The sequence below is a fragment of the Leucoraja erinacea genome, chromosome 37, assembly GCF_028641065.1.
Source record: "Leucoraja erinacea ecotype New England chromosome 37, Leri_hhj_1, whole genome shotgun sequence".
Classification (NCBI taxonomy): domain Eukaryota; kingdom Metazoa; phylum Chordata; class Chondrichthyes; order Rajiformes; family Rajidae; genus Leucoraja; species Leucoraja erinaceus.
Genome location: NC_073413.1, coordinates 11,039,614 through 11,067,390, shown reverse-complemented (window position 1 = coordinate 11,067,390; position 27,777 = coordinate 11,039,614). Strand labels below are relative to the sequence as shown.

Sequence of the window (27,777 nt, the reverse complement as noted above, 5' to 3'; positions counted from 1 at the left end):
CTCTCGCGGTTACAAAGCTATCTGAGGTGTAAGAAGGGACTTGCTCTGTTGGTTTTCCCTTTAGACTTCCCCATTTGTATTGGAAAAATGCAATATGAAATTCCGTCCTCATCTCTAAACCTGTCAATATTGGTGTGAATTAGCACAAATAATTTGAAAGGACAAGCTGTCACATTGCAGGTGCAAGTGGTGGAGCTGGAAGCAACATGCTGATCTCTGCCTACCTCCTCTAACAATAGTGTCAGCTATGATTTAACTTTCATTGATGCTAGTTTGCCTGTGACCTTCCTTAATGTTTAAAACTATGCAGAGGGTATTATTGAGCTCTTTGAGCATGAAGGACATCAGAAGTAAGCCCAGTTCTCTCCTTGCTTGAACTTTAAAGAGACAAGATCATGCCCATGTCGATACTTGTAGTTCAGTTAGACACACCATTTACCAACTGAACTTTCGTAGAATATTAGTTTCATGTTGTGATATCTTTGATGTAACAGAATGTTACTGTGCAGTGAATAAACTCTAATGTCCTATATTTCTGCCACCATTGCATATTAGAGGACTGGATCAGCTTTTGCTGGGGTAGGTGGTTTTCACGAGGTTTTAAATTACAGAGAGAAGAGTGAGGCGGACTTGCTGCCTCTACTTGGAGCACTAGTGGTTCACTCAGCAAACCTTGCACAATCTGTTACAGCAGTTCAGGACTAGAATTTGCATTTGCATATGATTTTTAAGGAGAAATGCTTTGCATTCCAATCAAGGGCATGTACCCCGGGAAAGTCTGAAGGCAGTGAATGTGTCTCTTGCTTGCACATCATCCTACATCACAAAACCAGTTATATAAAGCAGGAACTTTGCAAAAGACAGCCTGCCAGTTCTTTTTTAGGAAAGGTGCTTTGGAATATAGAGCAGTACAGCGCACAAACAGGCCCTTCGGCCCACAATGTTGTGTCAAACGTGATGCCAAGACCTTCTATTATCTACCTGCGCATAAACCATATCCCGCCATACCCTGCATATCCAAAAGCCTCTTAAAATGCCACTATTGTATCTGCCTCAACCACCAACCCTGGCAGCCCTTTCCAGGCATTCACCACCCTGTGTATCAAAATCAAATGTTGCCCCATATATTTCCTTTACATTTTGCCACTCTCACTTTAAAACTATGCCCTCTAAAATGTAGTTATTTCATCCTGGAAAAACAGCTTCTGACTGTCTTTACCCTATCTATGCCTCTCATAATTTCATATACTTCCATTAGGTCTCCTTGCAACCACCGGCATTTCAGAGAAAGCAATCCAAGGACTGTACTTGAATTAAAAAAAAAAGGAAAAAGGAGGCGGAGGCTTTTTAGTCCCTGAGACTTTTCTGCCATTGAATACGGTGATGGCTGGTTCATGATCTTACTTCAAATATCTACTTTTTGGTCCTGTATTTCCCAGGACAAAAATCCTGTTTTAAATTTCTATTTCCTCTTCTTCATTTCCAACTAGAAGGTGCATGTTTCCTTTGGTACCAGTAATAATTGGACACAGCCAGAAGCTAAGCCACAGGTAGAGGAGTATGGTGGATATGGGGGTGGGGTGGTCATGTAGAAGATGAATATTGAAACAGAGCAGTTACATTAAGTTATCCATTTTTGTAATATAAATTCTACATTTAATAAATGGATGATGCAGCTCTATAAGGCTCTGGCTTGGCCACATTTGTAGTATTGCATGTAGTTCTGATCGCCTCATTGCAGGAAGGATGTGGTGGCTTCAGATAAGAGCGCAGAGGAGGTTCACCAGAATGCTGGCTGGATTAGAGAATTTCAACTGGGGCTGGTTGGATAGACTTGGATTGTTTCCTCTGGAACGTCAGAGGTTTTTGGGAGACTTGATAGAAGTATATAGAATTATGAGAGGTCTAGCTAGGGTAAACAGTCAGCGTCTTTTTCCCCCAGGGTAGAAGTGTCCAATGCTAGAGGGCATAGCTTTAAGGTGAGTGGGAAAGTTTAATGGAGATGTGCGGGTCAAATTTCTTTATTTTTACGTAGAGTAGTGTGGACCTTGAACACGATGCAAGGGGTGATTGTGGAGGCAGATACGATAGTGACATTTAAGAGGCTTTGAAGTAGACACTTGGAAGTGTGGGGAATAGAGGGATATGGATTCTGTACAAGCAGATGGAATCAGTTTAACTTGGTGTCATGTTCGGCATAAACATTGTGGGCTGAAGGGCTCAATCCTGTGCTGTACTGTTCTATGATATAAATGGATTATCTGACTGAGTCACCATCATTTTCAAGCCCTACCCACCTCTGGCAACCATGCTTGTGCACTTTTCCAATTAGCCAAATCTTGTAGTGATCAGAAATTGAAGCAAAGATTAGTTATTTTAAAAATTATCCCATTTTTTTTTATAACTCCTTTCGCTTTAGAGGATCCTCCTGTCTCCATTTGTACGATGGGCAAACAGGAAATGTGCTCTGGTTTGCCACCTCTGCCTGATGACGTCTCTGAGATTAGATGTTTATGTTATGTAAATATTGGCCCAAAGCCAAGTGCTCATAAATTTAAGAGAGCAGGTAGCAGTCTTGCTCAAGGACACAACAGTTTAGTGCCCTAAATTTACAGGTAGGTCATAAAGGGCCTGTCCCACTTACGCGGTTTTTTCAGCGACTTGCCGGCACCCGTCTTAGTCGCAGCAGGATGTCGAAAATGTTCAACATGTTGAAAATCCAGCGGCGACCAGAAAAAGGTACGACTCTTTGGGTGACTACTCACGACCATACAGGCGTCACCCAACGAATTGTCACGGGGTGATGCTTGTTTGGTCGTGAGTAGTTGCCCAAAGAGTTGTACCTTTTTCTGGTCACCGACCTGCTGCGACTATGACAGGTGCCGGCAGTCGCTGAAAAAATTGCGTAAGTGGGACAGGCCATTTTCTTCCACAGTGTCTGGCCAATTGAGCATCAAGCTAGCGATTTCAAGTTCAAACTCAAGTCCCACGTCTTTCAATAAATATGACGATCTGTTAACCTTTTTTTTCACTTATTTCAAACTACAATTTAGGCATGTTATAGCTTTTTTATTTATAAAAAAATACTGTCTTGCTTTTTTTGGTCCTTTTAAAAAAATAATGTTGCAATATAGAGAATAAACTAATTTGTAATTTTTTTTTACATTTTTCCCCCCTCCAATCTCTGCCCTATTATGGCAACGTGCAATGACTTTTTCCACCTAACATCTGACCCTAACTCCATTGGTCTTGCATGTCCCCCCTGCCCCTGCCCCTGCCCACACACTCTGGGCGCAGAGTACTCTGCCAGGGTTCCCAATACCTCTGTGTTCAGCACAGTGGGAAAGAATGTTCAACTCGACTCGACTGCCAGGCGAGGAGACAGGTAAGATTGAAAGGCTGTGGATTCAGGGCTGCTTGTAACCGTAGGGGAATACTGCCCACATGTCTCACGATTCTGGACTTTGACAGCTGGCTTAATAACACTGACTAGTGAATTGGTGGTTAGCAAATTGAGTCCGAATGGAAAATCTAGGGAGAGCACAGTGTTAAAATTCATTAGGCATCTGTATTACTGTGCTAGTGAGCGGCAGTTGAGGCCCTATGTTAGGAATTATTGGTTGCACACTCACTGAACATTGGCCAACATTACTCCAAAATCTCTCCCACATCACCTTCCTGGGTCTTCTCCTTGCACAGTTGATTGTCAATGCAAGGGACTAACTTTACTGAACGTTTTTCCTTCCGCCCACAATATTTAAAATGTAAAAGAATATGTGATTGTGTTTATAGTTTGTTTGGTTGTTTGTTTGTTTGTCTTTTTGCACAAAAGTCCGCGAGCATTGCCACTTTTCATTTCACTGAACATCTCGTATGTGTATGTGACGAATAAACTTGACTTGACTTGAATTACATTAGGAAGAGGTTTGCGTCCACAATTGTAGCCATGCTGACAATTATTTTATCATCTCAAAGTAAACGTGGCAGGTATGACTAATGAGTTTGTAGATTAAATGAAGACATGGTTTTGTTCATAGTAAGAGTAGTTACAGATTGATAAATTGATACAATGGATGCAACAATGGAAGATGGAATTTAATCCTAGAAAATGTGAGAGGATACATATTAGGATGGTGGGAAGGCTTAGAATATACACATTGGGGAACACGGAGTCCTTTGTGGACATGTCTAAGAATCTCTGGCGGCAGCCCAGGAAGATAAGATGGTTTGGAAGACATATTGGATACTTTCCTTTTTTAGCTGAGGCATGGGTTACAAGAACGAGGAAGTTATTGTACAGCCGTATAGATTGTTAAGCAGGTCACAGCTGAGGTACCACATACAGTTTTGGTTATACCTCGAGAGGATGCAGAGGAGCTGCACCAGGATGATGCCTGGACTGCAGCATTTCAGCCGTGAAGAGAGAGGCAGGGTTTGTCTTCTTCAGATCGGAAAAGACTGAAAGGAGGCCTGATTGAGCTATTCAGAATTCTGAGGGATGTAGATAGGCTAGTTAGTGAAAAACCATCCCCCCTTAGCAGGGTTCATTGGAACCAGAAGGCAACGGTTTAAAGAGAAACAAAGAACTACAGATGCTGGAATCCTGAGCAAAGCACAGTGCTGGAGTAACTCAGCAGATCAGGCAGCTTCTCTGGAGGATATGGATAGGCAATGTTTCGGGAAGAAATGTCCCTACCTGAAACATCGCTTATCATGTCCTCCAGTGATGCTGCTTGTCCCACACTATACTCCAACACCTTGTGTTTGATATAGGTTTATGGTCAGAGGTAACAACTTTAGAGGTGATATGGAGAATAATGTTTTCACCCAGGGAATGGTTGGAATCTGGAATGTGCTGCCTGAGGGAACGATGGAGGGCAAGTACTCTCACAACACTTCAAATATAATTATTGAGCACTTCAAATGCAACAGCAGAAAAGGCTACAGCTATGTGCTGGAAATGTGGTTTGTATAAAGACATGGCCGACAAGGCTATTTCCATGCTCTGTGACTCTTGCATTGTTCTTGTCAGTTTGTTCGGCAGCCACTGCATAGGAGAGGTAGGTTTTCCAGACCACCACTTAACAATCAGCTTTCTGCAAGATAGTGTGTACAAATAGCCTGGCCACCGCTTTTCCTGTCAGCATGTTGGGGGGGGGGGGCTATTGTTAGCTGACCAAAAGAGTTTGGTTTAGTTTAGAGATACCGTGCAAAAACAAGCCCTTCGCCCACCGTGTGTACACCACCAGCGATCCCCGTACACTAACACTAGTCTACTCGGACACGAAGAACAATTAACGATCGTTGCCAAAGCTAATTAATCTACGAACCTATACGCCTTTGGAGTTTGGGAGAAAATCGAGTGTTCACGGGGAGAAATAGTCAGGATGCAACTCGGGTCTCTAGCTCTAAGGCAGCAACTATACCGCTAAGCCCTTAAATGGACTGGTTGATTGGAGTGATCCTGCTTTCTGTCTCCCAATCTGTGAGGTGACAATGTGTGCCCATCCAAGTACTTTTTAAGGCAACATTCTGGAGAAGGAATTTGTGACGTTTTGGGTCGAGACCCTTCTTCAGTCTGAAGAAGGGTCTCGACCCGAAACGTCACCCATTCCTTCTCTCCAGAGATGCTGCTGGTCCCGCTGAGTTACTCCAGCTTTTTGTGTCTATCCTTGGTTTAAACCAGCATCTGCAGTTCCTTCTAACACATTTTGTGTAGCTTTATGGGTGATTAGTTATACATCTGTCTGTTTGTAGAAGAAACGTTAAACATGAAAAGTACATATTAAGGAAGCTATGTTAGCAACGTCAACGTTTCTGTTCCAAACACACAAGCCGAGGTGGATGTGTTGCAGATGGTTCAAGCTTTCTAGTTAGCTCCTGCTAGCCTTGCAAACCAACACTTCATATGGAGTGTTGTGCTCCTAGTGGGATAAACAGGATATTCAATCGGTCTGGTAGACACAAAATGCTGGAGTAACTCAGTGGGTCAGGCAGCACCTCTGGAGAGAAAGAATGGGTGACATTTCCAGTCGAGACCCTTCTTCGAGACTGATGTCAGGAGAGGGGGTAGAACAAAGATCAGTCTTGTTAGTTTAAGTTTATTTGCTTACTTACATTTGCAGCCATCTTTGGTCATTTACTGCCACACCATTTAATACAACGTGCAGCAATCAGTGGATTGAATAAATGTAGTGTTCCCATCACATGTTAGGCAAACAGAAAATTGTTGGAATTTGTGACGATTCTTAAATGATAGATGTGTTCCGTGTCGGCTACAGATAAGATAAATAATCAGACTAGTAGTGTTTTTGTTGGTTGCTCTCAAAACCCACAACTAAAGTAGGGTAAGCCGTCATGGAATTAAAACGGATTGCTAAAAATAACAAGATGGAAAGACCAAGCACTGCCAATCAGTAAAATGCATTTTTGATAAATTGCTAAGATTGATGTCAGTGTTATGCAGTCGCTGTTAAACACCTACATTGTGGGCCATGCCTGGGTGGTTAATGCTCTCTCTTCTTGCTTCTCACAGCAGCATTTCCAATGACTCTAGAGGCCCTATTTGTCTTGGTGGAATCTGTCCCCTCAAATTCTCTCCGTCAGTTTTTATTTTTTGTACATTAACTTTTGTTAATTGAAGTTTGTTACATGTTTCTTTGAAATGCTTTGTATGTAAAATTATCTGTTTCTCTTTCCTCCCTATCCACTAAAATAATAATTTTTTCCGTCAGAGCGATAGACCTTCAGAAGTTATCTAAATCTGTGCCAGATCAGACGTGGAAAAACTAAAATATTTAAATCCAAGATTTGCATATTGTAGGTGCCATGGGAAAACAATCAAGCTGTTTTACATGGTGAATTAATCTCTCAACTTAATGGTCAAATTTGCATCGATTGGGATGTTCACATTTCAATTATCATTAGAGACGGTGACAAAGAATGATAAAAAGCCCTTTTCAATCTGTTATTTAAGTTGACTGATTGGAATAATTTCTGAGATTCTGTGTGTATGTGTGTGTGCACGCTTAGAGTTGAGTGACCACAGCCAAGGAGTTGATCCAGAGGTACAAGTTTGAATCCCACCATGGCAGCTGGAAATTTAAGTTCAAGTGTTAAATTCAAAAACATTTTTGTAGTATCAAGAAAGGTAAGGATAGAACAGTTGCAAACGCCCGTTAACGTCTTAGAGAGAGAAAAGTCTGCTGTCCTGGTGTGCGTCTCCAGACAAACATGGTCGAGGATTAGCTGCCTCCTCAATTCATGACTAATCAGGGATGTGCACCAAATGCTGACAATATGAACAAATCTAGTGAATGGAAAAATAACATTAATTGCTCATTTAATTTAGCTACTGACGCAATAATGCTGACTGGAATGACCTACCTTTGAAAATTATTTCCACTTTAATTTTTTCCCTTCCATCAGTGTTTTCTTGAAGGTTGAATACTCCCACAGATAATTTGAGTTAGAGCACAACTGGATGTTGCTGGGGTTGTCTTATTGGCGATAACCTCTTTTGGGGGAAGTTTAGTTCTGTCCTACCAAGCATAAGTAAAAATAACCCCTTCATTCAGCATGGAAATTGACCGCATAATGCAGGGAAGCCACAGGGATTGATGGCTCTCTGAGAGAAGGTGCAAGTTCACTTCTAATCTACTTATTTTATGATTCATTAGGGAGATTTTAAGCTTCATTTAACCTTCACTCACTGGATTCTGTGAATTAAAACATGCCGTAAGATCCAGAACCAACTGAAATGCTTAAAATTCACCAGGAAAGATTTTTAACGTTTGTATTAGTTTTTTTTTAGAAGGTCATTTTGAACCAAGAATTCTATAGATCGTGAGTGAGGTTAAGGATGAATAATTTACAGAAGTGATTCTGTGCTGTGCCCCTGGCAGCCTGATTCTGAATTATCCCCATTTCATCTAGAGCACCCATTTTATAATCTACTTTTGGGTAAGGTTTCCTTTGTTCTTTACATGCAACAAAATAATGAATTTGTTCCGTGCATTCAACACACAGTCCACAAAAAGTTTACAGAAAGGATGTTCCTTCTCTGCTTTTACACTCCTCATTTTCTATTTTTGATTTTTGTTCCTCCAAATTGATGAGTTCTTGGCAGGTCTGCCTCCTGAACTCATGCGACATTACCCCAATTAACTAAGAGTTGTGATTATTTTCAATATCTCTATGCTTCTGCAGGTGGAAGAATCTGAATGACTGTTTGTTTTTGCTGCCTTCTTTCTCTGCTGTATTATAGGTGTGTTGCTTGTAGTTTCTGTTGCATGTCCAAGTGTTATTCTTTCCTATTTTTCTGCCTCTCTTCAGCTATTGATTCGAGGTGTTGTCCCCATGTGTTCTAATCAATATGAGAATATATTCAATACATCCCGCATCCCAGGTGTAGCATCAGGTATGATGTTAATTCTTTACTGGAGCTGAACATTTTAGCTGCTAAGCTTTACGCTAAGGTTACTACACTGAGCTCTCAAAGCAAGTGGGCTGCTGAAAGTGGCTGGACTGGAGAGCCTCTCAATTTAGCTGTTTACAGTCAAGCACCAGTGGACTGCTTTGGGAGCCACGAGAATGACTTATATTGATAAAGATCAGTGTTTCAGCCTGCTAAGCATGTTTAGAGGCACAGTCCTTTCATCCCTGCTCAAAAGTGTCCAGATCCAGGAGCTTCTCGCTGTTACTGGTGACGGCATTGGCCTTGAATTATCTCACTACAGTTGATAATTATTCATTACAGAAAGCTAAAGATCTCACTGGGTGGGGTCTCTTAGCTCTGCTGATGCTATTCTACATTTCCTCTGCTACAAGGTATGTTGCATGCAAACCTTTCGGCTGAAGGAAGTCTGGCTGTGTATTTGCTGAACAAAGTACTCCAATTCTTAAGGAAAAGGTGCCTCTGCCTTCTGTGTATTTGTGGGCATGTGCAAAGATGCATGTTTGGTTCTCTTCTCATTCCAAGCAACTCCCAACAATGCCAGTTGCTAGTTTGGTGGCCCACAAAGGTCCTCTGAACTGCCTCATTAATTTGTAATAAACCAATATTTTAATCTGAAGATATTCAGTTTTTGGGAAGTATTTTGTTCAGAAAGTTGTACACACTGCCTCGGCTTTCTTCCTATGCCAGCTCATCATATCATTTAAAAATGCCGCGTGCTGCCGTTATTCACCAGCCATGTTGAATTTGCAGACCGTTTGCAACACCAGGCGGATAGCAAGCACGTCATGGTCTATCACAAGGGCCGTTATTTTAAGGTGTGGTTATACCAAGGTGGGCGCCTTCAGAGTCCCAGTGAGCTACAGAAACAATTTCAATACATCTTGGATGACGCTTCTATACCTCAACCAGGTGAGAAGTACCTGGCCGCCCTTACTGCAGGAAAGAGGTTAGTGCTTTGTCTCTAAGCTTTTGCTTGTGATTCTTTTCCCTCCCTAAGACTTTGACTCTGGTTCCATGCGTGCTGAGTGAACTATTATAACTATATAGTAAGCTTATAATTCAACTAAAAAGTGAGCTTTAAAAAAAATAAAATAAAATAAGTTCATTGGTTGGGGATAGGAACATCACTGGCAAGGCTTGCTTTTATTGCCCAAGAGATTGAGTTAGCTTCCCGGACAGCTGCAGATACTCCCATAGCTGGGCATGGCGCAAATCTAACATTGAAAAAGGAATGACAAAGATGTTGCAGGAAGTATTTTACCAAGGGTTGTAACACTGCTGACGGCAATCTTCAGCTCTGTTCAAGTTCCGCATGTGTCAGCGTACAGTCAGCGTATCTCCAGGTTCGCATAATAGACGGCATGTCAATAATCTTTTTAATTAACGAGAAGCTTGTAACTTGGTCTACATTTTCCACCTGGGCGGCAAAGTGGTGCAGCGGTAGAGTTGCTGCCTTACAGCACCAGAGACCTGCGTTAGGGTGCTGTCCCACTTAGGAAACCTGAACAGAAACCTCTGGAGACTTTGCGTGAGGTTCCTGGAGGTTGCAGGTGGTTGCCGGATGTTGCAGGTAGGGCGACTGACAAAAACCTCCGGGAACCGCACGGAAATCTTGGGTGGGGCGCAAAGTCTCCAGAGGTTTCCGTTCAGATTTCCCAAGTGGGACAGGGGCATAAGGGTGCTGCCTGTATAGAGTTTGCACGTTCTCCCTGTGACCACGTGTGCTTTCTCCAGGTGCTTCCCAAATTCCAAAGACGTGCAGGTTTGTAGGTTAATTGGCTTCCGTAAAATTGTCCCTGGTGTGTGTAGGATAGAAATAGTGTATGGGTCGGTGCGGACTCTGTGGGCCATATGGATGATTTCCATACTGCATCTCTCAAATAAACTAAACTACTGCCCAGTAATGATAAATTAATTTGTCTGTTCTGAATGTTATACCCTCTCATTTTACACTTTGTCTTCGGCCACAATGTGACGGTGGCTCAGCTGAAAACGAACAGAGGAGATCCATTGATCTGAAAGTCTTTGGATTGTACGCTAGTTTTTAATTTTTGTATTATAATAATGTTGGATGTTGCTTGGTATGGTGGCAGAGTTGCCAAGGTTCCAAGTTCTGATGGTGTGTGTGGGGGGGGGGGGGGGGGCGAATAGAGCTGAAGATTGCAATCCTGCACCCCACTGTAAAATACGCCTAGCAACATCTTTGTTGTGCCTCATTCAAGTTGAAGTAAGACCATTCGAGCAACCTTGCCCGCACCTTTATGCCGGACTTGGCATCCATTGAAGATCTTTGGGAAGCGGGGAGGACAGTTAGAAAGCTGTTGACATTACTTGTTTTATGTTCTGTGGCTGAGCAGAATACCTTGGGCCAAGGTACGGAAATCATACTTCAGCTCTGGAAAGAACAAGACTGCTATGGACAGCGTGGAAAAAGCAGCATTCTTTGTCACTTTGGATGAAGATACACCTGAGCTGTTTGTGGACAACCAGGTGAAGTCGCTGGATCAATATGCCAAGTCACTGCTACACGGCAAATGTTATGACAGGCAAGTATTTTTTTTCTCCTTTGTTGCAGAATGTAAGGCTTTTGCACAGGGGCGGAAAATCCAGAGGGGCCAGAGGGGACACGTCCCCCCCATGTTTTGAGAGGTGGGGGACATCCCCCCCAAGTTTTTGTAATCCCGATTTTAAAATCTCCGCTTTTAGCGCTGGATTGAGCCTCCGAAGCCTGTGTGTGTGTGTGAGTGTGCACATGCGCACGTGGCCACCAAAATATTGTGTCCCCCGTCCGTCCCCTCCATGTTTTGATAGCGAGTTCCGCTCTTGCTTTTGCACTATATTCTATGCTAAATAACAACTAACTCGGTGTGTCGGAAAGAACTGCGGGTGCTGGTTTAAATCGAGGATAGTGCTGGAGTAACTCAACGGGACAGGCAGCATCTCTGGATAGAAGGAATGGGTGATGTTTCATGTCGAGACCCTTCTTCAGACGGATCAGTTTGAAGAAGGATCTCGACCCGAAACATCACCCATTCTTTCTCTCGAGATAGAAACATAGAAACATAGAAATTAGGTGCAGGAGTAGGCCATTCGGCCCTTCGAGCCTGCACCGCCATTCAATATGATCATGGCTGATCATCCAACTCAGTATAGATGCTGCCTGTACTGCTGAGTTACTCCAGCACTTTGTCTATCTAACAACTAACTCAATCAGATAAACGGATGGCACATGTAATTACACCATAATGTTTTATTATTGATACTGTAGTTCTTTGTTGTAAAGTCATCCAGCATGGAAACAGGCCCTTTGGCCAACTTTCCCAAGCTAACCAAGATACCCCCGCTACACTTGTTGCCCTCTGTTTGGGCTAATGCTGAAAGCTATTGTTATTTTCATTCATTACTCAGGCTTATCCACCTACCTTGCTTTAAATATATATATTTCCACCTGCAGCTTTCAGATTCCTTGGTGTGCATCCAAAGCACATATAACCTAAGCAATATTGATGCTATCATTGTTGATGCAATGGATCAGTCAGTGATCTTCATAAACCCAGGTCTCACATCTCTCCCAAGCCTAATTACAATTTTAGCATTTTTATAATTTTACAATTTTTACAATTACAATTTTGCAAAGTCTCCTACCCAGAGTAGGGGAATCGAGAATTAGAGGACATAGGTTTAAGGTGAGGGGGGAAAGATTTAATAGAAACCTGAGGGGTAACCTTTTCATGCAATGGGTGGTAGGTGTTTGAAAAGAGCTGCCAGAGGAGGTAGTTGAGGCTGGGACTATTGCAACTTTTAAGAAACATTTAGACAGGTACATGGATAGAACAGGTTTTGAGGGATATGGGCCAATGCAGACTGGTGGGACTAGTGTAGTTTGGACATATTGGCCGCTGATGGCAAGTTGGGCCGAAGGGCCTGTTTCCACGCTGCATCACTGACTCTATCTGAGTTGAGAAGGAGGGTAACATGGATACGCAAATCCTATTAGGGGTAGGGTCACATAGTAGGGAGAATGGAAGAGGGGGATTTGAAGGAGAGGGGATCAGGGCAGTGGTGAGAGTTGCAATTATAAGAATATAGTCAAGATTGTATCTGCTGATCTGTGTGTGCGTGTAAGCACATTTGGTGCTGGGAACAAGTGGATTGAGCATTTGCATTGTGAAGGCAGTTTAGTTGCAAGTACACAATGGTCACCTTATATTAAAATAATGAATTCACAGCCACCTGTCAATTCACAGTGAAAGCAAGTCATCCTGGTGCCCAAAGAACTGCCTGAGAAGAGAGGTTAGATGAAGGCCATATCTGACCAACTTGTTGACCTTTGACGAGGAAGGAACAATGCAGTGGGGTTGAAAATAGATTGATATGATTTACATGGATTTTAACGCAGTGTTTTTGAGGTCCTATATACCATATAATCTGGGTAAAGTGTCAGTTCGACCAAAAGTGGCAGGAAGCGCATGGTAAAAAAATCAATGGATATTCATGTGAGTGGAGAGCTGCTTCCAGTTGGGTTCCTCTAGACACTGCTTCATGCCCCCATTTTTTTTCCGGTATTTATTCATGATTCAAGTATTCTTCTTCTTCTTCTTGTGTATGGCGTGCATAGCCTAAAGTTGTAGGCCAACTTGTTCTATTTGATCTTATTTGATTGTGCACGCCGGGTTGATTGCATTCGTCGAAACAGGGCGGACCACGTGAAGGTTGCAATCTCCCACCCCATTTAAGTATTAGCATGCTCACAGCATTTGAGTTTGCAATTGACTGTGGCAGTAAGTTATGGAGTGACCAGTGGGCAGAAAATTGGCAAATGGAATTTGTGTGGAAACAGTGTGAATGAATGCATGTGGGAAGAACAAACAAAACAAAGAAATGTACAACGAATGGTAGAGTATTGGGAAGTGAAGGAACAGAAGGATTTTCTGTGCCATTCTATAGACACCAGAGGTACATACTTTACAGTGAATGCAGCCCCGGAGACCTGGGTTTGATCCCGACTACGGGTGCAATCTGTACGGAGTTTGTACGTTCTCCCCATGACCTGCGTGGGTTTTCGCCGAGATCTTCGGTATCCTCCCACACTCCAGAGACGTACAGGTTTGTAGGTTAACTGGCTTGGTAAATGTAAAAATTGTCCCTAGTGGGTGTAGGATACTTAATGTGCGGGGATCGCTGGTTGACGCGGACCCAGTTGGCCGAAGGGCCTGTTTCCATGCTGTATCTAAACTAAACTAAAAAAATAGATAGGATGGTTATGAAGATATATGGGATATTTTACTTTACTATTCAACGTCTAAGAGCAGACATATTAAACTATATTTTATTTCTTTTAAATGCTCACTCTGCGACAATGAAAGAATTCAATAGCATTTAAGAGAGTACAGAGAGAGCTAAACAGAGGGTGTCAAAACCGGAACGCTTTAGCTTTATAAAGGGACTATCTAGTTTTGGGTGATTTTCTATGGCACAATGTAAGGATTTAATTGTGGTTGAAAAAATTAAGAGGGCCCTAGATAAAACTGTTTCCTTCACCCAACAGACATTTTACTGACCCACATACTTTGATTTAAAGTAATTGATTGTTTGAATAGGCGAGGGAAGAGTTTTTCTTCTGAGAACATCAGAAATATGAGAAGAACGGCAATACAGCTTCTCAAGTTTGCTCTGCCCTTCATGAAGATCATAGCTGACCCTTCATGAAGATCATTCTCGGTTAGCTGACCTGTATACATGTCTATTTTCTATAGTGCTCTCCACTCTAAAAAAAATGTGACTTTCTCCCCCTTAAATACATTCATGACTTAGCCAGCACAGGTTGGGTGGACATTTTCTTAAGGTTCGTAATCCCCAGAAATTCCATTTAATCTCTGCAGTGAATAAATGCTCTATTATTCTGAAATTATGCCCCCTAGTCTGTATTTTTCTACAAGGGGAAACAGATTTCATCCTGACAAACCCCTCACCATCTTGAACATTTCCATAAGATCACACATTCGTTCAGGATTTAGTCCTGGTTTGGAAATTCCTGCTCGAAAGGCAGCAGAATTAAGAAGTTCTTCCCAGACTTGTTCCTTAAGGCTATTAATCAAGAGTTAGAAATTGGATTGAGTAGCTTTTTTTTGGACAGCGTTGTGACAACTGGCTAAATGGTTTCTTTTCATTCTGAAAGTTTCTGTGATTTTGTGATCATTTGATTTTGAGATCAGCTCCAGTACAGACCACATTTATTTGTCTGGTCAGTAAGGATTAGTATGTTCTTGGCAAAAGCTTGCGGGGAAGTATGAAAATAATTGAAAGCAGATTTACCACTGTCTCTCGGGCAAATTGCCAGTTGTCATGGAAAATAATTGTCAGAGGTTTAGCACAAGGTTGTATGGATTTATCCTGAGTTAAGAAATGGCACTATGTAAAACAAGAAAGGAACTAATAGAGTGTGAGTGCACTCGTGATGCACAACTTCTACAAATTTAAATCATTCCTCTTATTTGATTCTTCAGGTGGTTTGATAAGTCATTCACATTCATCGTGTTTGCAAATGGCAAAGTGGGATTGAATGCAGAACATTCCTGGGCTGATGCGCCAATCATAGGACACCTGTGGGAGGTAAACAGTCTATTTCTTCATACATTGGTTAAACCTGGTGTGGGTATTCCAGCTTTCAACAATATCCTATTTATTATATGACTACACGATGTAAAACAATTCCACCAGTCATTTCCTCTCTTATGGAAAATGAATCTATCATAATCCAATTATATTTGTAAATAATTACTCAAGCCAGCGAGAAAACTCTTGACCTATTGCAGGTGACCTATTTTCCTCACACTGCACAGATGCTAAAATGGTATCAAGTACAGACATTCAACGGAGTGAAGTGGTTCATGTCTGTAGCTCTCAAGAGTAAATGTTTTTTTAAATTGCACTGATTCATATCCAGGAACCAAAGAAACTCCAGCAGCCTTTCTAAAATTACGCAAAATTGGTCCAAAATTACAGGATGTGACCTAATGACTTGCCTTAAATAACTACATTCAATAGCAAAAGTGTGTGCTTAAGATGGAAAATCAAAAGGCTAAGAATGGATAAAGTATTCTGCCCTGAGCACGAAGTTACCACCTCTTCATTCATCCACAGTGAATTTTCCTGGTAAGTTTTTTTACTTTCTAAATCCTTTATTTTTGATATTACCCTTTGCTAAATAATCAATGTTATATTTATTGAACGATTTATCCTGGCTGCAGTTATCTTTTTGCCCTTGCAACTATAGTGTTCATTAGTAATTCATGTACTTCACATGCAGAATTAATGTCAGGGGCTGCTGTAAATCCATTTGTGAGGTAATTTTTTGGAAGAGCTTTGAATGCATCGAGGTTAATATTTCTAATTGGATCCTACCACGAAAAAATCTATGTGGATGCTATTTATACTTGTGGAGAGAACTAGAACAGTAGGGTAAAAAATAAGTAGGTTATAGCAAAGTATGGTTCATAAAGAATATTGGGAGAAATAGAAAGAAAGGGGAAAAAAACTCTGCTGTACCAAAGATGGAAATGATTTTTTCTGTACTTGGCATAAAATTCTTTCACTGTGGTGAATAAACATTTGAGCCTCTGATTTAAAGCATTTGTCTCAGTAAGATCTGGTTAATTATTCAACAGTAAACCACTCCTGACATTCAAGTAACTTAATTCACCTTTGCTATCCAGAGATTGTTTAAATCTCACATGAGCCAATAGGTTTGTTTTAGTTTGGCTAGAAGACCATAGCGCATTACTCACACCTCACCACTGCCTTCTCAAGGGCAAATAGATATGGGGAAGGAATGTGTAGGAAGGAGCTGCAGATGCTGGTTTACACAGAAGATAGACACAAAATGCTGGAGTAACTCAGCGGGTCAGGCAGCACCTGTGGAGAAAAGGAATAGGTGACGTTTCAGGTCGAGACCCACCTTTAGACTGAGTCTCAGTCTGACTCGGTCTGAAGAAGGGTCTCGACACGAAACGTCACGTATTCCTTTTCTCCAGAGATGCTGCCTTACCCAGAGTTACTTCACCTTTTTGTGTCTATCTTTGGGGAAAGAATGGGTACCTTGCTAATAACTATCACATCCCACAGATGAGAAAAATACCTGTAGTTAATCCTCCCTGCTAATGCCATGGACTTGTGAGTAGATAGCTATAAAATGAATTTTATGTCAGTAGTATTCAACATTTCTGACATTTTACTGGTAGTTGACCGAATGAGACAATCATTTTCCTCTCTCCACAGATGTGTCTTCCACACCTTAATGTCTGCACGGTATTGTGGTTTCAAAGAATGTTGGCATGCGAAGGTGTTGGTCTGGACCTACAGAACAGTCCATGCAGTGTAACAAACATACTTTTGTTTTACTTTCTTTGTAGTTGTTGAATAAAGCTTTATATTAATCACTTTTCTGTGTCGTCTTTCATTCATTATATTCATATTGCATTAATATTTTGTGGTGTTAGCTTTTGACAGTTTTGTGTTTTGATATATCTGTACCACATGCCTTTCATTGTGTACACATTTTTTCATTTTGTGTTTCTCACCCTGCATTCTGGTCATAACTTTTTTCACACACAGAGAGTGGTGAATCTCTGGAACTCTCTGCCACAGAGGGTAGTTGAGGCCAGTTCATTGGCTATATTTAAGAGGGAGTTAGATGTGGCCCTTGTGGCTAAGGGGATCAGGGGGTATATGGAGAGAAGGCAGGTACGGGATACTGAGTTGGATGATCAGCCATGATCATATTGAATGGCGGTGCAGGCTCGAAGGGCCGAATGGCCTACTCCTGCACCTAATTTCTATGTTTCTATAATCATCACTGAACCCTATCTAAATTGTACCCAAATGGAATAGAATTTTGCAACTATAAGACAGAGTAAATGAGTAGGAAGGAACTGCAGATGCTGGTTTAAATTGAAGATGGACTCAAAATGCTGACGTAACCCAGCGAGACGAGCGGCATCTCTGGAGAAAAGGAATATGTGACTTTACTGAAGAAGGGTCTTGACCCGAAACATCACCCATTCCTGCTCTCCAGAGATGCTGCCCCTCTGAGTTACTCCAGCATTTTGTGTCTCGCCAGAGTAAATTAACTCTGTCTCAATTAGTTGAGCTGAAATTCAGTAATAATGGAGTTGAATTGACTTTTTCTTTTAAGTTATGGCCTGAGGCTCTTCAGTAAAGCTGGACTTTTGCTTTTGCTGTTATGGAGTGACAATGTGTTGAGAGCATTTGTGTGAGGAAAAAGTCAAAATAGCATACATGTATAAAGTTTGTAAAGTAGGAAAATATTCCAAATTGCTTCATAGTAGCACAACATACATAAATCACTGGCTTTTAAAGTTCATGCTATATATACTGGAGTTATAAATAAAAATACATGTTTCCTAATAATGGCATTAAATTTTCTTTGTCCAGTCATGGTATGTTGTGCATATTGTTCATTTGATACAAGTCAATAAACGTTGGTACTTTTTCTGACTAATTTCAGTTTGGGTGATGGGGAAATTTACTGTGCCATAGATTTGGTAATCTATGATTGTGCAATAGCCTTAAATTCCCCTCTGAAAGTCTGAATTTTTGTAAGGGGTCTTCTTATCGAGTCCACATTACAAGATTAGAAACTGTTCAGACAGAGCTGAACACTCTTCTTGGCATCTGCATACAATGGTGTCTTGCGCTCTTGTGCATAGCGGTGGAAAGATTGGTGGAAACAGGACCTGAATGCTCTTTCCTTGACCCGTGTGTAAGGGGGTTCGATGGCGCTTTTAGAGTTGAATCCACTGACAAGATGATGGTTGGTGATCAGATGAACTGCTTCATGATGGTGCTTAAGATAAACACAAAATGCTGGAGTAACTCAGCGGGACAGACATCATCTCTGGATAGGAATGGGTGACGTTTCGGGTCGAGACCCTTCTTCAGACTCAAAGTCTGAAGAAGGGTCACGACCCAAAACGTCACCCATTCCTTCTCTCCAGAGATGCTGAGTTACTCCAGCATTTTGTGTCTATCTTCGGTTTAAACCAGCATCTGCAGTTCTTTCCTACAACAATCATGCATGAAATTAGTATGAAAGCCGAAAGCTGGCAATCTCACCGGTTTTCTTCCCAATGAATCTTTTTAATTAAAAAATCCACTTATGTTCTTAAATAGCATTTCTCAGCAGGAGTCTAGGGATCGGGCTTAGGTGGGAACTCGGGATTTTTCTCTCCCTGTGGCCAAAGCTCATTTATAACATTTTACTGTCCCTATTAAATCATCTAACCTCACAGACCAGAAACAACCTGGCAACCTGTTCTAATTTATTAGGTCTATATTTATTCAGTAAACCTGTGGATATCTAATTTTGTCTGTTGAATAGTGTGGATGATCACATTAGTTGGATCAGAAAGTGTGTAATTTTAAATGTGGCGGAAATTTTACTGAAGATTCATCCAGTCATCATATATAGTCTTGAAAATGTTTGATTCGGATCCACAAGGAGAATTAAGGTTATCAGATACCAGATGATTTATCAAATATTTTAAATTTATTTTGATGAATTTGATTTAAAAAAAGTCATTATTTAGATTTACTAATGCTGTCCTGAATCCTGCAATGTTTTTATTTTAGTTTTTATTTTCAATTATTTTCCCACTCTTAACTCCCTTCTTCTGCATGTTTGTTGTTCCACAGTATGCTTTGGCCACAGACACCTTCCAACTTGGGTACAAGGAAGATGGCAACTGTAAAGGTGATCCAGCCCCCAATGTTCCGTTACCACAGAGATTGCAATGGGACATCCCAAAAGAGGTAAGGCCTTTTTCTGCTTCTGCTATCTCACTAGAGAGAATTCTGTCCAAAATTTTCCAAAGCTGCTTCAATAAATGCCTTCCAAACCTTTAGCACCCAGTAAGACTAGGGTAACAACCTTCACCACCCCAAGCTTCATATTCCAAGTCGCTGGTCATGAGGATTTGGGCATCTACCACATCATTAATGCAAATTCTGGGTATATCCCATGTGTGGGGCATCTTCACTACATGAACTGCAGCAGTTGAAGAGAAAGTGTCCTACCTCCCTACCTCAGGATAGCTATTCCTGGTATTAAATGCTAGCTTTCACAACGTTTGAGGAACAAGTGAACTAGCCCAAGTCCTTTGGCCGATATTAGTGTTGGAAGTCTGTAGTTAGGCTGCAAAACTGAGCGCATCAACACTGGCACCAAATGCTCACGAGGGGATTGCTGGAGACTAAATCATTCCAAGCTCACCATAACAGTAAGGTTTCTGTGATGAACATGATCTTCACTTTTCCCATTTTGCACCATTTAATTTCCAAGATCCTGAATCTCTCTTCCCAGCCCTGCATTCCTATGAGAACTGATGCTGAACAACAACATTCATTGGATCTCCTGACAAAGCTATTGAGTGGACAACTGGTTTAGATATGAGCTGTTCAGAATTTCCCCATTTACCATGAGCTTAGCTTAGAGTGACTGCACATCACTCAATGCTAATTTTGTGGATAAATTAAGTACCATATATGGTCATATCACACGTACTTTGCAAATATGATATGCCCTTATTCTTCTTTTTGCGATTGAAGCATAAACCAAAGGATCTCTCAAGCCGGGTGTTGAGCAGCCCTTATTGATTGATTAGAATGCAGTGACAACCTAGCTGTTCTAAGTGAAACTGATTTTGTTTCTCTCCCCTCTTGTAACCCCAACCTCCTTCTCGCCCTATTTCAGTGTCAGGAAGTAATCATGAGTTCGCTGAAGGTGGCACAGACGCTGGCTAACGACGTTGATTTCTACGCATTTCCATTCACTCGGTTTGGCAAGGGTGTCATTAAGAAATGCAGAACCAGCCCAGATGCCTTCATCCAAATCGCTCTGCAACTTGCCAACTACAGGGTAAGAGAAGGCCCTACTTGTGAAGCCAATTCGACCCATATTTGTTTTCCATTCGGCTCATGTAGCAATCCTGTTGCATTGAACAAATGTTGAATGACTGATATGAGCGACCTGTCCTTTCCACATCCAAGGTTGCTGAGAAAGATACACTGATTACCTCTATTTCCCTAACGGTCCGATACAGAGTAAACAATGTGGCCAGCGATGAGCAGAGGCTGTGATCCATTAGAGAGTAATTTACTTCCTCAAGTCCCACAGTCACCAGTGTTTCAGCTACAGAGATCTAACGGAACAGCAACATATATGTGTTCTGCATCTTATTTGTGAAATTGTAATAATTACGTTGTAACCATTCCTTTGACTGCCTGCTGTTAATTTTTCATTTTGGTATACACTTTGTTTTACCCTCTGCAACGCTCCAAAAAAACTAAATGCTGTCAAGAGTGCCAAATTATCACAAAACGTCAGTAAGAAACAGTTTTCCATCTGCACTCCTTGATTAAATTTCAAATAGAAGCCCACTCCCAGGTGTCTTTTTGTTCTATATACAAAATCGATTATATTGTTTAGAACTGATCAGAGTTTGCAAAGGTCTGCAGGACATTTATCATATATCAACCATTTGCTTCTGTTTATGGTTCCAACATGCTGTTAGATGTTAATATTCCGGATGTAAACTGCTTTTTAACCAAAAAAACCCCAACCTTAAGCAATATTATGTGATTGTTGCATTTTAACATAACAGTAATTTTTGAAGTTGTATCAAATTTCTCTTTTCAGTGCCTCTCCAGTTTCCATTATTCTCTGTGGAAACTATTGGAATCTCACACTTAGATTCTTGCCTGCAGCACACTCTTTGATTTTCTGTTGGGAATCAGTGGTTAAAGAAAAACTTGTGAAGAGGCCCAGATCTGCATAACTTTACTGTTATCCGCTAATATTTCTCTTTGTTCGCTCAGTTTCCCCTTCCCCTCTTTTCGTGTTTCAAAATTTATTTTTTTTCTCCCTAACCAATATTTCTCTGAACTGCACCTTGATATTTCCTCTCCTAGCTAGCTGCCTGTTCTCTATCTATTTGTATTCCTTGTATTTCCCCGTTTTTTAAATTGTTTTACTCCACTTTTGGCCATCTCTTTCTCATACCCTTTCTTTGCCTTGCTCTCTTTGTGCCGTTACTTATTTGTAATGAACCCCTCTTCGAAAACCTATTTTGTCTCCTATGGTACACTCTTTCTCATTCTTTACCTTTTCAATTCTGTGGATGGGCACAAAATGCTGGAATATCTTGGGGTCAAGGAAGAACCTCTGGAGAAAAGGCAATGTTTCGGGTCAGAAGCCTTCTTCAGACTCCAGATACGATAATGATGTTTAAGAGGCTTTTGGATAGGCACATGAAAGTGCAGAGATCATGTACAGGCAGATGAGATCAGGCTAACCTGGCATCATGTTCGCCACAAATATTGTGGGCCGATGGGCCCTTTCCTGTGTATTCTTTAAGTTTCTCATCTCCTTTTCAATTCTGTGCTTTGTTATTAACATTACAGCCTTTTTAATATGAATGTAAAGCAAATCAATCTTTCCCCTACATGGAGTAATATGGTGCTTAACCCATTGTGCTCTGATCTATGCCTTCCATGTGAAACCTACGTTAGTTAACTCCTGTCATCTTGTGAGTTGTAATGTAATTGAGTTAAATCTTTGTGTAGTGTTTGGTTAAGTTCACTTGTCTAGAATGGCCTGTGATGCACCAGAATCAGGAGCATTGCAAATGGATAACATGATTACTGAACATGGAGCCTGCGTAGGTCAATGCAGACTCCTGTGTTTTAAGAAATGTAAAATTACACTAGAATGATTCTTTACCATGTTGAATAATGTAAGATGGACACAATGTCTTGGAAATAGTTGGTTTACATAAGAGAGAGGATACTGTAGTAACACATTTTTTGCACCCTTGATTGCAGGACAAAGGTACATTCTGTCTAACCTATGAATCTTCAATGACTCGGTTGTTCCGTGAAGGGAGGACTGAGACTGTGCGTTCGTGCACCGTTGAGACATGCAATTTTGTGACAGCACTGGATGGCAAGAAGCATTCGGTGAGGAGGGGTCACTCTACACTCTGGGGGATATGAATGGGCAAGAGAGAGAGTACGGTTTCTCTTGTAAATTAAGACATAATTTTAGATAGACACAAAAAGCTGGAGTAACTCAGCGGGACAGGCAGCATCTCTGGAGAGAAGGAATGGGTGACGTTTCAGGTCAAGACCCTTCTTCGGGAAAAGGGAAACGAGAGATATAGACTGATGTAGAGAGATAAAGAACAATGAATGAAAGATGTGCATGAAAGGTATGGAACAAGTTGCCAGAGGAGGTAGTTGAGGTAGGAACTATCCCAACATTTATGAAGCAGTTAGACAGGTACATGGATAGGGCAGGTTTAGAGGGATATGGACCAAATGCAGGTATGTGGGACTAGTGTAGCTAGGGCATGTTGGCTGGTGTGGACAAATTGGGCCAAAGGGCCTGTTTCCATGCTGTATCACTCTATGACTCATGGTGAGGGGTCATCCAGTTGCAATCTGTCTTTAAGTGAGAAGTGCAGGAGTTTGTTGGAGAATTGAATTAGTTTGGCAAGGTTGACTTGAATTTTGAAAAATGTCTAATTACTTAATATAATTACTTGAATTACTTACTACATGTATAAAATCATGAAAGGTATTGATCAATTAGATGCACAGAGTCTCTCGCCCAGAGTGGGGAATCGTGAACCAGACGACATAGGTTTAAGGTGAGGGGCGAAAGATTTCATATACATCTCATGATGTATTTCATGTACATTTGAGAATGCCAGTAGCGAAGAAGTGAGTTGTCACTTCATTCACAGTCAAGTGACTTGGAGAAACAAAGAACTGCAGATGCTGGTTGTTATCACAAAAGGATACAGTGCTGAAGTAACTCAGCAGGTCAGACGGGATCTCTGAAGAACACGGATAGGTGAAGCTTTGGGCCGGATCCATCCTTCGTCTAAAGAAGGGTTCTCACCCAATACATCACCTATCCACGTTCTCCACAGATGCTGCCTGACCCACAGGGTTACTCCAGCACTTTGGTAAAGTGATTTCCTCACTGTAGTGAAGTCACAGAATACAGAAAATTGGGACAAGGAAATTCTTTGCCTCTGGAGTAACATTACGATAACGTGTTTTTTTGGTCCCTTTAAAATACTTGATACAGTTTCAGTATATTCTTTTGTTCCACAGAACGAAGAGTGCCTAAATCTATTCCGCATTGCAGCCAAGAATCACCAACACATCAGCCGCCTTGCTATGTCTGGATGTGGTATCGATCGGCATCTATTCTGCCTCTACGTGGTGTCAAAGTACCTAGGAGTCAGCTCGCCATTCCTTCAAGAGGTAAAGGATTGTCAACTACAATGTCACCCGGTTGAGAAAAGTAACAATGGGGTAGCAGTTAAATTGAGCATGATATATTTTCTTCCCATCGGGGTAAGTTGTCATCCGAACCCTTATCAAACTCCCAGATAATCATTAATCGGAAGAGAGAGATTCCCTGAGCTCCTTGAACACTTCACTCAGCCATTTAACTGGCCTAGCGGCAACAGAGTTTACGTTCAGAGAGAAACATAAAGCATTGGTTCAAGGGGAGCAGAGGTAGGCCAACTGGCCCCTCAAGGCCGCTTCCCATTCAACATGGCCACGGCTGGTCTACACTGACCTCCATTCCCCTTCTGTGCCAGATCCCCAATCTTTTGGAAATGTATGCGCTTCCACTTTCAGCACTTCTAATGAGTTGACGTCCACAACTGTCTGGGCTGGGAATTTATGAGATTCACCACCAGAGAAGTTAGTGATGGGCAATAAATATTAGCCTTGCCAAACGTGTCATCATCCTAAAAATTAATAGTCCTGTTTTTCCTGTCAGAACCAAGAAACGTTGACAGGGTGGTGTGGGCCTTTTTGTCACTGTTTTGGAATGATTGGAAAGCATTAGCAGATGTACATGCAAACGTGAAGTATCTTGATTTGAGTATGGTGAGAATGTCAAATACCTTTTGATCAGTGGACTTTTGGTTGCTTTTACCTCAAGTCCTAAACTGAACTGCAGTAGAACATCAGATATACAATGCTAAAGTAACTTAGGGGGACGGGCAGCATCTCTGGAGAGAAGTAATGGGTGGCATTCACATCACCCATTCCTTCTCTCCAGGGATGTTGCCCGTCCCGCTGAGTTACTCCAGCATTTTGTGTCTATCTTCGGTTTAAACTGGCACCTGTAGTTCCTTCGTATACATCCAGTAGAGGGTCATGTGTAAAACCAGAAGTGAATTTTTGTTTCAGGTTCTTTCAGAGCCATGGTGCCTCTCAACGAGCCAGACACCCATCCAGCAGATTGAGCTGTTCGACCTTGTGAATCATCCAGAGTACATCTCCATTGGAGGAGGTTTTGGCCCAGTGAGTATTTTGACATTCATTATTATACTGTTGCATTGAAGTTTGTATTTTCACTCTGGGGACACTACAGGTCTACCACAGGGGCGCACAATAGCAAACTTGTGTTTGCACTACAGCAGGCAATGACAGACTGAATGGACTTACCGAGTATTATAATTTTCTATAATTCAAACAGTTAAGGGTCTGTCCCACTTGGGCGACTCTTTAGGCGACTGCAAGGGACTAGCTTTAATGGAATACACCTACGACACCTGGCGACAACCTACAACAGCACCCACGACAACACCTGCGACAACCCACGGCAGCAAAAATAGTTGCGACTGTCACAGAAAAAATGTCAACATGTTGAAAATTTTGAGGCAGTCGCCTGTAGCCGCCAAAAAGATCGCCTAAGTGGGACAGGCCCATAACCGTAACTTTACAGGAAGTGACAATTAAAAGACTAGGAGCATAACATTTCCACAGCCAAAAATATTTGATTCCAAGTCTTGTCTTCGACTTTTAAACAGCATGAAATTATATCCAAATATGTATGACTTCATTTGAAAGTTATTTGGAAACAACCATAGCTTTCATAACAAACAAAAAAGAGTAAATTGCAATCTGGCTGGTGCAAGGATGAACATTTAATTCCTCTCGATTAGAGTGAAAGACTAGAAGTAGGATTTCATTCTTTTGGGTGTGCAGAACATTTGCTGCTGTCATTGTGTTATGCTCACGTCAATCCATAATTCTGAAAATATTTGGGAGATTGGGCAAAAATACATAAAAAGTGGTGCTGTGGCAGTTTGCACACCACTTATGGTTATGGGAGAAGGCAGGAGAATGGGGTTAGGAAGGAGAGATAGATCAGCCATGATTGAATGGCGGGGTGGACTTGATGGGCCGAATGGCCTAATTCTACGATTCCTTATGACTTCGTGACACTGTTAATGGATCAGACATCAATGGTGTTGATGGGATCGATGCAGAACACACAATTTTAGACTTAAGAGATGCAAAGATGGAAGCGTGGAAGCAAGCTCTTCGGCCCATCAAGCCCATGTTGATCTGAGATCACCCCATGCACAAGCATTATTCTAAGGACAATTTTCCATTTTTTTACTGAAGCTAATTAACCTACAAACCTGCATGTCTTTCGAGTGTGGGAGGAACACACAGGGAAAAAAACTCATGCGGTCACAGGGAGAATGTACAAATTCTGTACAGACAGCACCCATCGTCTGGATTGATCCTGGGTCTCTGCCGCTGCACCACCATGCCGCCCATACTACCATGATATTGCTGCACAAGTTCAAGAGCCATGGCAGTCACAGTACAGTGGCAGCAAAGGTAGCATTGAGGAGGTGGAGAGGGATGTTCACCCTTGTGCCTACGTAGCAACAGCCAACATGTTGCCAGCAACCTCCAAGCCACTGTAGGGCGTAGGTTGATCAAGGATGGAGGCATTGAGGGGGAGGTGTAGGTTCACCCATGAATTATTTAAGAATCCGAGCACTAGAACGTGTGTCTGGGCCAGTAACCTTGCAACTGAAATGCTGTCTCTTTTCAGGTTGCCGATGATGGTTATGGTGTTTCTTACATCATCGTTGGAGACCACCTCATCAACTTCCACATCTCCTGCAAAGTCTCTAGCCCCTTAACGGTAAAGTTGCGACACTCATTCCTTGCCTTTCCCTGAACTTACTGGTTCAGGGCGAAGGGTTATTAGTCTTGTTTTGTTACAGCGTGTTAAAGGGATGCATTATTTGTACAACTTGTATGTACGTGAGGTTTTGTTCATTTATTTCTTGTTATTATGCCTCTTTAGGGTCACTCGTCTTCACTGTATTGTCCTCAGCATGACAGAGCAAGGATATAATCTCTTATTGGCAGTGCAAACCTAATTACAGTAACATTCCAGTCATCTGGAACTAGGGTGTTGGATTACTAGATTGGGATTATTGCTTGTTACTCCAGAAATATATCAACATTTCAGCTTTTTTATTTACGTTGCACGGTAGCATAATACCGTGGTAGTCACGGTGGGGCAGCGGTAGAGTCGCTGCCTTACAGCCATTACAGCGCCGGAGACCCAGGTTCGATCCCGACTATGGGTGCTGTCTGTAGGGAGTTTGTACGTTCTCCCTGTGACCAGCCTGGGTTTTCTCCAAGATCTTTGGTTTCCTCCCACACTCCAAAGACGTACAGGTTTGTAGGTTAATTGGCATAGTAAATGTAAAAATTGTCCCTAGTGGGTGTAGGATAGTGTTAATGTGCGGGGATCGCTGGTCGGCACGGACCTGGTGGGTCGAAGGGCCTGTTTCCGTGCTGTATCTCTAAACTAAAAATACATTTTCCAGTTAACCATGGAGCAGGAAGTATACAAATATTCTGGACTCCAGCTCTAGTTGAAAACCCAACCTGTTCCGAACCCCCGCCCACAGTCCAACCTCTGACAACGTCTGGACTCCAAGGCCTCAGCTTGCACTCTAAGCTAATGAGTGAGATGATCAAGTTATCCCAACAGTTGGATGCCGGATGTTCAGAGTTTATTCGATGTGTTATCTTCTACGCAGCTAGGAAAGCAGCAATCAATTCTTTCCAAGGTACACAAAATTGCTGGAGAAACTCAGCGGGTGCAGCAGCATCTATGGAGCGAAGGAAATAGGCGACGTTTCGGGCCGAAACCCTTCTTCAGACTGAATTCTTTCCCCTAGTTTTCTGACCTCTTCTGCCTTTTGCAGAGCACCTTGCATTTAATATCACTGAAAAGCTGAGGAATTTATGAATAAAAATCACCAAATAACCTGTTTATCCCAGATGCTCATCACTACGTTACTCGAAATCATGCATGCTTTAATTTTATTTAATGACCTTATCGTCACATGGGTGCAGGAAAACCACGTCCTCAGTGAGTGAAATAACTG

At 41.8% G+C, this 27,777-nt stretch overlaps 1 protein-coding gene across 5 annotated transcripts in view; it reads left to right on the top strand.

Annotated features, from left to right (window-relative positions):
- The window catches only part of LOC129713966 (carnitine O-palmitoyltransferase 1, liver isoform-like), a 63,161-nt gene that overhangs the window by 28,637 nt on the left and 6,747 nt on the right, over positions 1–27,777 (top strand). For 4 of the 5 annotated variants that reach the window (XM_055663395.1, XM_055663397.1, XM_055663398.1 and 1 more), the window contains exons 9-18: positions 3,298–3,385; positions 9,209–9,404; positions 10,816–11,004; positions 14,965–15,070; positions 19,172–19,288; positions 20,229–20,393; positions 22,358–22,492; positions 23,657–23,809; positions 24,755–24,868; positions 26,421–26,513. In XM_055663395.1, the coding sequence (XP_055519370.1) occupies positions 3,298–3,385; positions 9,209–9,404; positions 10,816–11,004; positions 14,965–15,070; positions 19,172–19,288; positions 20,229–20,393; positions 22,358–22,492; positions 23,657–23,809; positions 24,755–24,868; positions 26,421–26,513 (1,356 nt within the window). Of the gene's footprint in view, positions 1–3,297; positions 3,386–8,334; positions 8,420–9,208; positions 9,405–10,815; positions 11,005–14,964; positions 15,071–19,171; positions 19,289–20,228; positions 20,394–22,357; positions 22,493–23,656; positions 23,810–24,754; positions 24,869–26,420; positions 26,514–27,777 lie in introns of all 5 variants that reach the window. The other variant, XM_055663399.1, reaches the window with a different exon arrangement.